This window comes from Podarcis filfolensis (assembly GCF_964270895.1).
Source record: "Podarcis filfolensis genome assembly, chromosome: 6".
NCBI classification, from domain to species: domain Eukaryota; kingdom Metazoa; phylum Chordata; class Lepidosauria; order Squamata; family Lacertidae; genus Podarcis; species Podarcis filfolensis.
Window position 1 is genome coordinate 72,975,722 of NC_139609.1, and position 12,471 is coordinate 72,988,192.

Here is a 12,471-nt window from a genome sequence, read left to right on the forward strand (position 1 = left end):
CACATGCTTTTCATGAAGAAGTTTCCAGGTTCAATCCTTGGTATTGGCAGGATCAAACAGCGATATTCTCTCCAGACCAGGGAGATGTTGTGGGAAAGACTCCTGCCTGAGAACCACTAAAAGAGTAGACAATTCTGAGTAAGATGTACAAATTGCACTGGGTTAAAGCTGACTGAAAGTCCAGAGGTAGCATTATTATCAATTTACGATGCGGTGGAAGGTTCACAGGCTATGAAGGACTTGCTCACAAATTTATTGACAGCTGCACGAATTATTATAGCTAGAAAGTGGAAGGGGCAAGCAGAATAGAAAATGGAAGAATGGTATACAGAGGTGTGGGACGTAGCTATGATAAATTAACATGCGCTATTAAGGTAACACAGGGAATATGCAGGAGAAATGATTTTGAGGAGATATGGAGGGTGTTTGTAGAATTTGTACTGTTAAAACGGAAAGGGGTCAAACCATCGTAAGAGATGTTGAAATTTTGGGAGGTTGGATAGTTACAATGGAATGGTCTCAGTGGCGGGGTGCACATTTTTATTCTTATTCATTTAGATTACTTTATCAAAATAAAATTTTAAATTTTAAAAAAGATGGAACAATTTGCAGTACCCAACTTGGACACTGTGGGTATTATAAACCTTTCTCAGTACACAGGGCATGTCTTTTGGCATATATTTCCTCCATAATTTGCAATCAACACTTGACGTTAAAATGGCAGGTACCATTAAGTGGAAATTAACTGACAGCTGGCACGGGGAGATTTTAAGTAAAGATTAATGCAACTGAATTAATGGGATAACTTTGCATTTTATTTTTCTGAAGCAGTGAATCTAGACATGTTGGTATTCTAAACTCAGTTCTTTTTAGCTGTATCAATTTCTTAGTCATACCTGGGGAATTTTTTTAATAATGATAATCAAAACCGTTTTAAATATAATTTGCATAAGGCTTTCTGAAACAAGGTTTGTTCAAAACTTTTACTCAAATGCTGAAATTCCATCAAATGAACTTACATGTAAGGGAAGCCTCTACATGTTTACTTAAGTTAGACCAAATGAATTTAACAGAATTTACTCTTTGATTCAACGTGCACAGGATTGCAAGCATCCTAGGCTTAAGCATCCTAGTAATTGCAATGGGATTTACAAGGTGTGCATTCTGTTGGAATTACTCCCCAGCAAGTGTAAAATACAGCTGCAGTTTTATTTTTCATGGATACGATTATTTGCTCAATGTACAGGATGAGGTGAAGGCCTCAGATCTGAAGTAAATTGACCGTGCTAAGGACTGGGATATTCATTTCAACCAGTGCTTAATATCCTATTGATTCAAGGTTGGTTTTTCCTACTAATATTTCTCTTTATGTTTGAATCAGCAGTTAAGAAAGAGAAACCTTTCTGTTGCCATACCATCACAATATGTAGGGTTTCATCTGTCTGCACAATGGGACTTTCTCTTATTCCTGCGAACACCATCCTCATCTGCTCTGGTGAGTTCGGAAGAAGCCCCAGAACAGATTTGGGGGGGGGGCGGGGGGAGGGAGCAACATAAAAAGAGGACAAATGCCCTGAATAAGCTCCTACCAATTGCACCAACCTGTGTCTACGGTGCTGCAGCAACAGCTTGTGCATTTCTGATGAGCACAGAAACATGGGTACCCTGTACCCATGATGCACATAGCGGTTTTGACCATCAAGGGTGTGTTGGGAGAGATGGGAGGTGAGTTAGCATATGTTATGATGCCTGTGGCTTGAGAGATGAACGAAGAATGTTGGCTCTTCCCATCACGCAGCAGTTTAGTGACAGAAGTTAGGACACCCTGCCATCCAACCATCCAACCCTGGAAAGACCTGTTCTGAGGGAAGGCAGAAGTGGAGAAGCCCAGACCAGGCAGCATGTTTCATTGGCTCCTGAAGAGGCTTTCAACCCAAGAGCTCTTGCTCTATTTCTGTCTCCCTTCAGCCCTTTCTGACTCAGAATTCTCCCCAGATCACACAACCCTTGAATTTCTTCCAAGGCCCCACCCTCACTGGCCTTTCTTCACATTCTTCTTGAGAGTGTTACCCGGCTAGAATATATCCTTGACCTCTGATAATGTCTCGTTTGTCTGGATGGAGAGAGTGGTGTGTGCGAATGTGTTCAGAAGCTACCCTACTGCAGAAGTGCTAAATTTCTGGTTCATTGTTCGGGCCACTTTCATCTCTGGCCCCAGCCACCCCTGGCATATGGCCCTCATAAGGTTTCCTCATAATGGAATGTGGTGCTAGGGTGAAAAAGGTTTCCACTCTTTGTTTCGTACCATTTAATTTGTTTTAGTGTTTTAATATTATAAACCACCATGGGTGTGCCTTGCAGCACGGTGATTTACAAACAGAATAAGTAAATAACACTGGAACCTGGCATAAGGTTAGACCACTTGGGGAGGGGAAAAAGGCAAAACAAGCAACTGACTACAAAGCGAAATTGGGCCTGTGTGTGGGGATGAACATTTCCTCTGTTGAATTATGTTTAAAGGCTGCATTACTATGAGCATAGATTAGATGCTTAGGCATTCAACCCGTTGCATCATTATACCCCTGCTTAATGGGAAATTAAATTGATTCAGTTTCCCAATGAACAGTTATGAAATGGCATTTAAACTCTTATTAAGAATGTGTCAACGTGTGTCCCCTTAATGTAGATTATTATATGCAAGTAATTGTACTGCAGTCACTGGAATCATAGGTATCTAAAATCACCTCTATGCTCCAAGCACAAACTGGCTCAAATACCGTTACTACATCTGAGGAACTGTAGTTTTGTGAGGCTTAATCCCTAGACTATTTTCAGTTTCTTCTGTAGGCAAAATGAAAAAGAGATAGCTACATTCACTAAGATGGAATTGTTTTAAGATGATGATTATTTTTATTTCCTGCATTAAAATGCCAGAGTGACTCATTTCACAAAATGAACCTAAGCCTATTTATTAAAATGTAATGATAGTTGAGTTTAAAAGAACTTCAAATGATATTAAGTCTCTCCCCCCCCCCCACCTGAACTGCTGGACATACATACCAAATGTTAATAAATGGTCACCACTTTTAAGTTTTTAGTATCCAACTTTATTGGTAGGGTAGCCATGTAAAAAATGTTGAGAGCTTTTTTAAAAAAACAAACAAAACAAAATTAGTATTACTTAGGTGAAGCATAACCCTGATCTTCTACAGTAGAGATCCCAGTTACAACTAGGCATTTGAGAAACAAGAGCACACTGCACTTTTCAGTGAAAAGTGGCAGTGCCTCTTCAATAGCATATGCGCTTAGAATGTATTGGCAATACTCTCTTACACACCTTTTACTCGCAACTTCCGTGAGCCCCACACTACAGGATATGTGGCATTTTGATGCTGTCTGCTTTGTTCCTTCCTTCATGGCCTTCCTGAAAATGTAGCAGGCTGGCACAATCTGCTTCGTAGAAGGCATTCTTCCCTCTCTCTCAGCATGCCAAGAGGAGGTAGGGCTCCTCTGTAGCCGTCGTGGAAACAGAAGCTGCTGGCCCCTTAACAGGCTAGTAATAATCAGGGCCTTAGTTGCAAGGCTGAAATAACCAGCCAAATCTTTGGATGCAGGCCTCTAGTTCCCTAATACACATTTTTTTAAAAATGGGTTGCTTGTCTGAAATGACCACATACTTTGTTTAGGAATCAATGTGCTCTTCACCTGGGGTGGTGGTGAACAGCGCTTTCAAATACAGTGGTACCTCAGGTTAAGTACTTAATTCGTTCCGGAGGACCATACTTAACCTGAAACTGTTCTTAACCTGAAGCACCACTTTAGCTAATGGGGCCTCCTGCTGCCGCCACACCGCCGGAGCACGATTTCTGTTCTCATCCTGAAGCAAAGTTCTTAACCTGAAGCACTATTTCTGGGTTAGCGGAGTCTGTAACCTGAAGCGTATGTAACCTGAGGTACCACTGTATAGGAATGAGGACACTCAGCCTCACCTAGGTCAGTTGGAACTGTTTGCCATCATGGGGACTGGGACTCTTGTCAATCCCTTTCCCCACTCACGTCCACACAGTGACTGCAGGCAGGTATTTGCAGTCGCAGCTGAGCACTAATACAATTTACATTCCCCATAAAGGAAATTGTAATGGGAGAAATTCCAGCCTGCACAGTGCGCCTCTGTCAGGCCAACTGCATTGGTTTGTGAGGCTAATAATCTTTTTTCTGTGCAGTCATAGCTGCCCACCTGAAGAATGAGAGAGGAAGGGGCAACTAGGAAGGGAGATGAGAGCGTTTCACTCTTCCAATATCTAGACATTGGCATCATAATCGAAGTTGATTGTCGGTACACCTCGGGGCTTATGAGCAGAAGTACTTTTCACTCTGCACAACATTAACTTATGGAACTCACTATCACAAGAAATAGTACTGGCCCCCAGCTTGGAGGCTTTGAAGACAAATTCATGGAGTCTGATTTCTCCACAAGCAATGGTCAGGGACAACATAAGCTTTGAAGAGGAGGAGGAGGAGTTTGGATTTGATATCCCGCTTTATCAGTACCCTAAGGAGTCTCAAAGCGGCTAACATTCTCCTTCCTCCCCCACAACAAACACTCTGTGAGGTGAGTGAGGCTGAGAGACTTCAGAGAAGTGTGACTAGCCCAAGGTCACCCAGCAGCTGCATGTGGAAGAGCGGGGAAGCGAACCCAGTTCCCCAGATTACAAGACTACTGCTCTTAACCACAACACCACACTGGCTGAGTGCCAGATGCTGGGGTTAAGCAAGATTTGGCTGTCACACTCATACCCCCACCTTGTGTGCTGCCCAGAAAACACAGGCAGGCTAACGTTAAAGAAACAAATCCTGAGTTCAGGGGTGAGGAACCTTTTTGACTCCATGATTGTCCTCAAGGGCCAATTTTGACAGGGAGCAGGCTGTGTGCCACCACTGCAGGATTAACTCTGGAGGTTCTCCACCCCTGACTTAGCCACAGAATCATAGAGTTGGAAGGGATCCGCCAAAGGCCATCTAGTACAACCCTCTGGAATGCAGGAATCTCAAGCATCCATGACAGAAGGGCCGTCCAACCTCTGCTCAAAAACCTCCACAATGTCCTGAGGGAGACTGTTCCAATGTCAAACAACTCTTACTGTCATAAAAGTTCTTCCTGATGTTTAGTCCTTGATCTCTTCTACAAGGTTAGTGGTTGGGAGGAGATGAGTTTCATAGAACTCTCAAGTGTAAGGAGTTCTTTAAAAGCCAAAGGTTTGCTTTGCTTCTCTTACTAACCCATTTTGTCCTCCATGAGCTACAAAATGGAGGCCATTGCTCTGCGCACTCAGGCCTATCCCTCCTCCAGCTGTGGGGAGCTTTGGCCCTCCAGATGTTGTTCAACTCCCATCATCCCTAGCCATTGGTCATACTTGCTGGGCTGAAGGGAGTTGTAGTTCAACATCATCTGGAGGGCCAGAGGTTCCCCATTCTTATAACCTGAGAAGGAAAGAACCACCAAGCTTGGGCTTTGATCTTGCAAGAGCAGCTGCCGCAACCACATTAAAAATGTTCTATTTTAGTATTTGAAGACTATTTCTGTTTGCCAATAAAGACGTGGTTTCATTGAGACAAGGGAGGAAAAGAGCCCATCGCTCACCGTGCGTTTCACTGATTTTAACAACAACATGTTATATATCAACAAAGAATGTTCTCTACTCATTTATATCAGTTTCACTGTGCACAATGATTCACAGTCTTTAAATTGCTCATCTTCAAAACCACCAAGCAGTGCAGATTATCTGTATTGGCCATTTAGAGAGAGGAAAAACAGCAGCTGACAAAGATCACCAACCAACTTCAGGGCTGAGCAGAGATTTTGAACCAACCTTCTCTGTGGCCTAAGCCTAGATCTGAACCACACTTACACAGTTCAGTGGGGCTTTACTCCCTAGCAACTGTGCACGGGACTGCAGTCCGAATTGCATAACGAAGCAGCAGAATATGGAGCAAGGGACAGAACAGTGGAATGCCAGTGAACTCTACAGTTTTGTCATCCTAGGCAAAACTCATCCTTCCCTCTTCTACGCAAACATACCTTCAAACTGAAATTCTGGCTACATTAAAAAAAAAGAGATTTGTTACAGCTTCCACCATCCTGACTTTCCCCCTCAAAGGAGTTTTTTTTTTTTTAAGGATGAGTGTCTACCCAATGAGAGCAAAGAAGCATGTTTGAGGGATTGTCAAATGATGAGATTCCACTAGTTGCCTTCTGTTTTTATTTTCTTTTTCTCTGGCTGGCATTCCTCAGCCTCGCTGGGAGCTGGTGATTCTGGAGCTTTGGGAGCACTGGCGTGGTGGGCCCCCAAAGCGTTTGGAGCATTGTGCAGCGCCAGCGGTGGCGGCGATGATGATGATGATGGGAGCAGTACAGAGGTGCTTGGGGAGGAATGCGGAGGCTGCCCTTGGGATTTGGAGGGCACTGGAGGAGGTGGCACCCTGGTGGCAAACAACCGTGCCAGGTTCTCCAAGGCAGCTGTTTGCCTGTCCATGGCATCTGCGATCCGCCTGGTCGACGTCTCCATAAGAGTGATGAGTTTGTCCATGTTTTTGGTGGCCTGGCCCACGTGGCTTGCGAGGATGGTCAACTCCTCCTTGCGGGCATTGCTCTCCCTGGCCTGTGTAAGCTCAGACGTCTCCCTGTGCCTCGAGTGCAAATCGGACAGGGTGCACACTAGCCTGTCGCCCACTTGCGATATGGCGTCCACGAGGTCCGAGGCAGCGTCGGGTTGCCTCCTCTGTTTCCTGCTCCAGTGGTTGCTCGCTCTGTCAGTGTCGGCCAGGGGCCCCCTGGGGAAGGAGCTGGATGGGCCTGCAATGGAAGACAGCAGGAGTTAACAAAACGGAGGCGTTCTGCAGGGGGCCAGCAGCACACCAGATGCCAAAAGAAGTTAAAACAGCAGCAGCAGCCTGCAGTTAAAAGCAGAGGGGAACCTGTGGCCTTGCAGCTGCTGTTGGGCCTACAAAACCCATCATCACTGACCATGCTGGCTGTGGCTGATGGGAGCTATAGTCCCAGGAACATCTGGATGGCTCTAGGTTCTCCATGTCTAACTGAAAGCTTAATTTCAGCCAGTGTTCACTAGGGCTTAGCTCTGGAGCATGCTCAACAATGCTAAGGAGACAACCTCTGACATTTGTGTGGACCAACCCCCCTCACTAAGTAGCTATAGCCAAACCTCATACATTTGGGATTACAGCAGGGATGGGGAAGCAGTTGGACTACAACTCCCATTATCCATGGCTATTGGGCTATGGTGGCTGGGACTTATTGGCTTTGTAGAATCTGCCATTTGGAGGACCACAGGTTCCCAATCCCTAGATTACAGGGAGAGGCTTCTAGTATATAAGTGGAGTCCTCCCAGCACATCTCAGAGTTTGTTTGTTTTTTTAAAAGAAATCAAGCTCAGCCCAAACCACCATCTTAACTTGACCCACCGAGGTGACATCGCTCAAAAGCAATGATCTTTGAAACAGGAGTTGAATTCTCAAAATTCACCTGAATTGACAGCCGAATGGCTCTCTCCTCTAGCACTGGGGAAATGGGGCAAAGCCTCATCACCTGCCAGGATGTCGTCTTCTCCGTGCTGCTCCCATTCATCATCTGGAGATTGGGCATTCACGGGGTCGGAATCCATCCGCGGGTCTTGAAAATAGCCATTTGAGTCATCCGCAGGCTCTGGGATGGAGGCTTCGTCGTCGTCGGAAACGAGGACGACACTTAGTTTTTCGTTTTTCTCCTGCTCCAGACCCAGCTTTTGTGCTTCTCGATTCCTCCGATCTATGGAGAGGGAGACTTTGGATACCACCAGGCCTTTGTGCATGCACAGGAAACTATTCAAGGAATCATAGAATGGCAGGGCACGTTGGCCACTCACAGAGGAGTTGTTTCCACAAACAATGGCCTTGTATCCTCGCCGAAGCTCTTTGGCACGCAAACGGCACTGCTTCATATCCCTGTCATAGCCGTATTCCCGCATCCGATCAGAGATCCACTCATACTGAGCCTCGTTGCGAAAATTGGTGGCCAGCGAGGCTTGGACTTGGTCGTCGCCCCAGATCTCAATGAAGGTCCGGATTTCTTCATCAGGCCAGTAGGGGTTACGGTGGCGGATGCTCTTTCTAGGAGCAAACGGCTGGATGTTCATATTCTCCCTTGGCAGTTGTTGCTGGTCACGAAGCAGTGCCTTGGCCCCTGCAGACAAGGTACGTTTTGCTGATATGTAATACCTAGAGCGGAGGTTGTTCAGCTCTTGCAAGTTGTTCTGCAGATTCTTTAAGAGGTCGTCATTACCAGCCATTATTTTCTTTCTGACTCTGCTGCCAAAAGAGAACCCACACCAGTTAAAACCTCACAGGCACAGCAGAGGTTATTCTTTCCCCTTTAATTGGTTTTCTGACCTTCAGAGAGTTATTTGGCAAGTGGCCCCGATCACGTAAACTATCAATTTAGCTTAGGAACACAAACGTGCCGTTCTCCCAGTTACAACAGGCCCCTTTTAGAAGGATGTACATACCTCTATTGCTGAACTGTTTGTTTATATGTATTGTTGTTTGTATGTTCTCCTCCCTAAGGAGAAATACAGGTGTTTTGGGAAATGATTGTAGGCTACAGTACTATACCCACTTACTTGGAAACATCATTTATGTATGTGAGGCTTGTTTCCAAACAAACACGTAGAGAGGATTGCAAACATTTATGGAGAAGGCCATCAATAGCTACTAGCCTCGTTGGCGATGCTCTACTTCCAGAGATGGGTGCAGTATGCTTCTGAATTGCTAGGACTCAGAAGTGCAGGGAGTGCTTGTAAATTTCCCATAGACATTTGGTCAGCCACTGTGAAAATAGGATGCAAGACTAGATGAACCTCTGGCTTGATCTAGCAGGGATTTTCTCATGTTCTAATTTGTCTCACATGGACAGACACCTCCAGCGGGTCCCTGGGTTTTTGAACTGACATGGGGTCAGTGGAACAGCCACACAAATTTAGATCCTGGACTTATCTGGGAGACAGGGCTATTTAGAGAAGCATGGGGTTTATGAATAACGCAATTAATGTTTTTTCTTCTGCACACCTGACGTGTTTGGGTTTTGCTCTACCAAAAAAGTCTGCCTGCAGGTCCAGCTCCAGCTGCACCACTGCATGGGGTTAGCTTGTATTTTAGCAACTTGTGTGGCAGCCACAGGTGACCAGGAATTCCACGCAGGCAAACAAGGGGGCTGGTGGAAGAGGAAAGGATTTATTCACAGTCTACTTCCTTTCTGTGCAAGTCACAAAGAGAGGGATGCCCTTTTCTCTACAACTATCACAGAAATACAGACAGCTGCCAAAGGAGGGGTGGATTGCTCCATCACTCCCCTGCCAGTCTATTTGGTAGATCTTTTTTTTTACTAGCCAGCCAAAAAGCCACAAGCCTGCATTTCCATGCAGGTGATGGAAGATAGGGCTTCCTCTCTTGATAGGTCAGCACGGAGACTCATAGCAGGCTAGTATAATTTTTTGCAGCCTAGATTAATTTTATGGACTTCGAAGTCTAAAGCCACATTCTGTGTTGCTTTACTCAGAAGTAAATCTCAGCAGGTCCAATGGTACTTACTTGAAGCAAGCCTGCATGTGATGCAGGCCTTGTTGAAACACCACCATCTCACTTTATTTGGGAGTAAACATTTGCATCACACAAATGACTTTCTGAGCTTTAGGTTGTGATTTTAAAGACAAATTTGGAAAGCAAGTGCCATTCAGGCAATTGAGATGTACTTCCAAGTAAGCAATTCAGCACAAAACAAAAGCATGCAAATGTTTCATTTCCCGGTCAGGGCTCACTCAGCCATGTCAGCAGAACATAAAAGCAAGACATTAGCTAATGTAGACACTTAAGAAGATGACAAATAAGCCTCACTATTAGCCAAAAGTCTCTGCAGGGATAACAGAGTAAGGCACATCTAGTGGTCTGTTCTTATAGGGGTGGGCAAACTGGATCTAGGATGTACAGACAACAGGAGGGAAAATCACATGGTGGAAGGCTCCTTCCTTCAAAAACCTTCCATGCCTATAGAAAACTAGTTGCAAGAAGGCTTAGCTAGACTTCGCTTTTATGGATGGGCATTCAATTATGCCAGCCTCCATCTGCATCTTGAGGTGGTACAGCCCAGACACAGGTTTACCTGCATCTGAGCCGTACCACTTGAAGCCACAGGGGGTGGCTTGCATAATTGAATGATTGTCTATATTAGTAAGATAATAGTAACAGAGAATTAGGCCTATATAGCTAGAAGGACCCAGGAATGAACAGGTCTCCAGTGCAGACAGCTGATATATGACAGGTTGGGCATGCAAAAATTACTGGAAAGCTCCCTTCTTGAACTCACACCTTGAGGGTGAATCTACAGCTTTCCGGAAACACTTCTGCAAAATAAAAACCCCACCAGGCTTAGATAGCTGTCTAGCCACCAAAGATGCTACCAGTTTCCCACATTAAGTTCAGCCTGCAGTTATTTCCACCTGCAGTACTCCTAAGGTACTCCTACAGCACAGCTCTGGCATTTCTAACACAACAGAGCGAAACAGAGTCTTTGGGTTTGCAGATCAGTACCACCAGACTCCAAGAAGCTGGAATAAATCCAAGGGGCTTCCTCCGCAAACCCATTTATAAGAAACCCTCCTCCCTCCAAAAACCACAATCCCTTTTTAGCTGAGCAGAAGATGCAAAAGATGGCAGATTCTCCAGCAAACTGAACACCAGACTTTTCACAGGGTATGTGAAGACGAGCATCATTTTGCATCTCATGGGGAACTTTAAATCTGGAGTTGTGGTGTGTTTTTTTTAAGTACTGGAAAACAACAACTCTGGGGTGCAACATTTAACTCTTCCTGGTGTCTGATCCTGCCCCTCCTCCAAGCAACAGACCTCCCCTCCCTCACCCACTTCCAGGGACACCCAGGGGGGCTCTCCAGCGTTTCGGTGCCGGACAGGGGTTTCCCAAAGCATCCCGACCCTCCCAGCCGCCTTCCCCCAAAAGCTCTGCCGCTCCCCTAACCCACAGTCGCACACTTACTTGCAAGTTCCCGGCTCGCTCGTGGGCATGCAGGCCGGCTGCGATTGGCTCCCCCGCGTGACGGGCGCGGCGCCCGCCCAACCAGACGCGGCCTTGGGGAGGCAGGACGAAGCAGAGGAAGAAGGCGGGGAGCCAGCGCTCAATCGGGGAGGCGGGGAGGAGCAAGAGTCAAGCCCGTGACTGACGTGCGGAGCCTCGAATCAGAGGGCGGACAATGGGGAAAGGGAACTAAGGGGGTGTAGGAAAAAATAGAAATAAAAAGTAGTTGCAAAAGAAGAGAAGCCGCAAATAGGAGCAAATGCATTTAACGCTGGTTAAGGAGGGGATCTGCGATCACAAATGTTGCAAAAGCAATAAATGGATGAGCATGAACAAAAGCAGAGGTTGAAATGGATATAAAACAATATTATTTTTTAAAAAATCACCTTGCAAACTGTGTGAAGCATTTGGAGCCGGGCTGGCGGGGCGGAGGGCGCAGCAAACTTCAAGGAGCAGCAGCAGCAGAGCTGGCCGGGAAGCGGAACAGCACAAGTTTGATGGTCCCCAGGCAGGCGGGCAGCGCTTGCAATTCAAATAAACTTTCCCTTCCCACCATGCTGAGAGAGGCCCATGTGACCATCAGCAGCCAGACCTCCGGCCGTCCGAGGGGTGGGGCTCCGGCGGCGCTTTCGGCCGCGCGGCGAGGGTCATTTGGAAGTTAATCCCCTTGTCGTGGCTTTGTTCGGCGGAGCTCGCTCTGCTGGCGAAAGGCGGCTCCGGGTTGCCAGGGCGGGGAGGGCGCTCAGCTCCCCCCCCCCCCAAGTATTTTGCAAACAGCCTTTGCCAAAAAAACAAAGCAAAAAGCAAATTCATATTCTCATCCACAAACATTTCCCCCCGGAAGGAAGCGTCAGGTTCCCCAGCGCAGTCCTAGAATATGCCCTACTCTTAATAAAACACCTTGTTGAATTCGGAGGCGATTTACTCTCGGGATTGCAGCCTTGTCTACTCAGACGGACGCCCTATTGAATTCAATGGAGCTTCCTCCCAGGGTGGTATGGCGCTGTGCGTTTTGAAGCAAGTCTTCAAAAGCTCTCCAGAAATTTAGGGCACCCCATCGTACCCCACAAAGGAAGTGGCTTGCTCAAACTACATCCTGTTAGATGCCACCCCAGTCTCAGAGCAGTGAGAGACTCCAGGGGGGGCACGCACACCACCGGATTCTGTTTGCTTGGAATGGAGGTCAGCCAAGACACTGATGTCCTTGGAATAATATGGATAACCAAAGGATGTTGGTTGATGACCCAGTTCTCCTTTACATCCATTGTTCATAAGCCAAAGCTGACACGGAACATTTTTGGGTCACATGCCGCTACTGAGAATTCTAGAAGGAA

At 46.3% G+C, this 12,471-nt stretch overlaps 1 protein-coding gene across 9 annotated transcripts; it reads right to left on the bottom strand.

The window, feature by feature from the left end:
* Positions 1-3,084: 3,084 nt before the first annotated feature.
* LOC310765325 (uncharacterized protein) lies at positions 3,085-11,839 on the bottom strand. 9 transcript variants are annotated; one of them, XM_083620138.1, is made up of 5 exons: positions 11,524-11,806; positions 11,099-11,326; positions 8,673-8,878; positions 7,541-8,361; positions 3,085-6,853 (listed from the first exon to the last, which is right to left on the bottom strand). In XM_083620138.1, exons 4-5 carry the CDS (start codon positions 8,340-8,342, stop codon positions 6,243-6,245), a joined length of 1,413 nt encoding a protein of 470 aa, XP_083476264.1. In that variant the 5' UTR covers positions 8,343-8,361; positions 8,673-8,878; positions 11,099-11,326; positions 11,524-11,806; the 3' UTR covers positions 3,085-6,242. The 9 variants fall into 9 exon arrangements, with proteins under 9 accessions (XP_083476264.1, XP_083476268.1, XP_083476262.1 ...); XM_083620142.1 differs by lacking the exon at positions 8,673-8,878 and having other exon boundaries at positions 7,604-8,361; positions 11,524-11,812; XM_083620136.1 differs by lacking the exon at positions 8,673-8,878 and having other exon boundaries at positions 11,524-11,807.
* Positions 11,840-12,471: the final 632 nt, after the last annotated feature.

What these genes read in the sequence shown, in the direction of transcription:
- LOC310765325 (XM_083620135.1), bottom strand. Translation starts at nt 9,686, where the DNA reads ATGGTGGTGTTTCAACAAGGCCTGCATCACATGCAGGCTTGCTTCAA. An exon ending in CACATGCAGGCTTGCTTCAA is followed by an intron (nt 8,362 to 9,639) that starts GTAAGTACCATT and finishes CTCTTTTGGCAG; the next exon opens with CAGAGTCAGAAAGAAAATAA. An exon ending in CCATTCGGCTGTCAATTCAG is followed by an intron (nt 6,854 to 7,540) that starts GTGAATTTTGAG and finishes CTTCCATTGCAG; the next exon opens with GCCCATCCAGCTCCTTCCCC.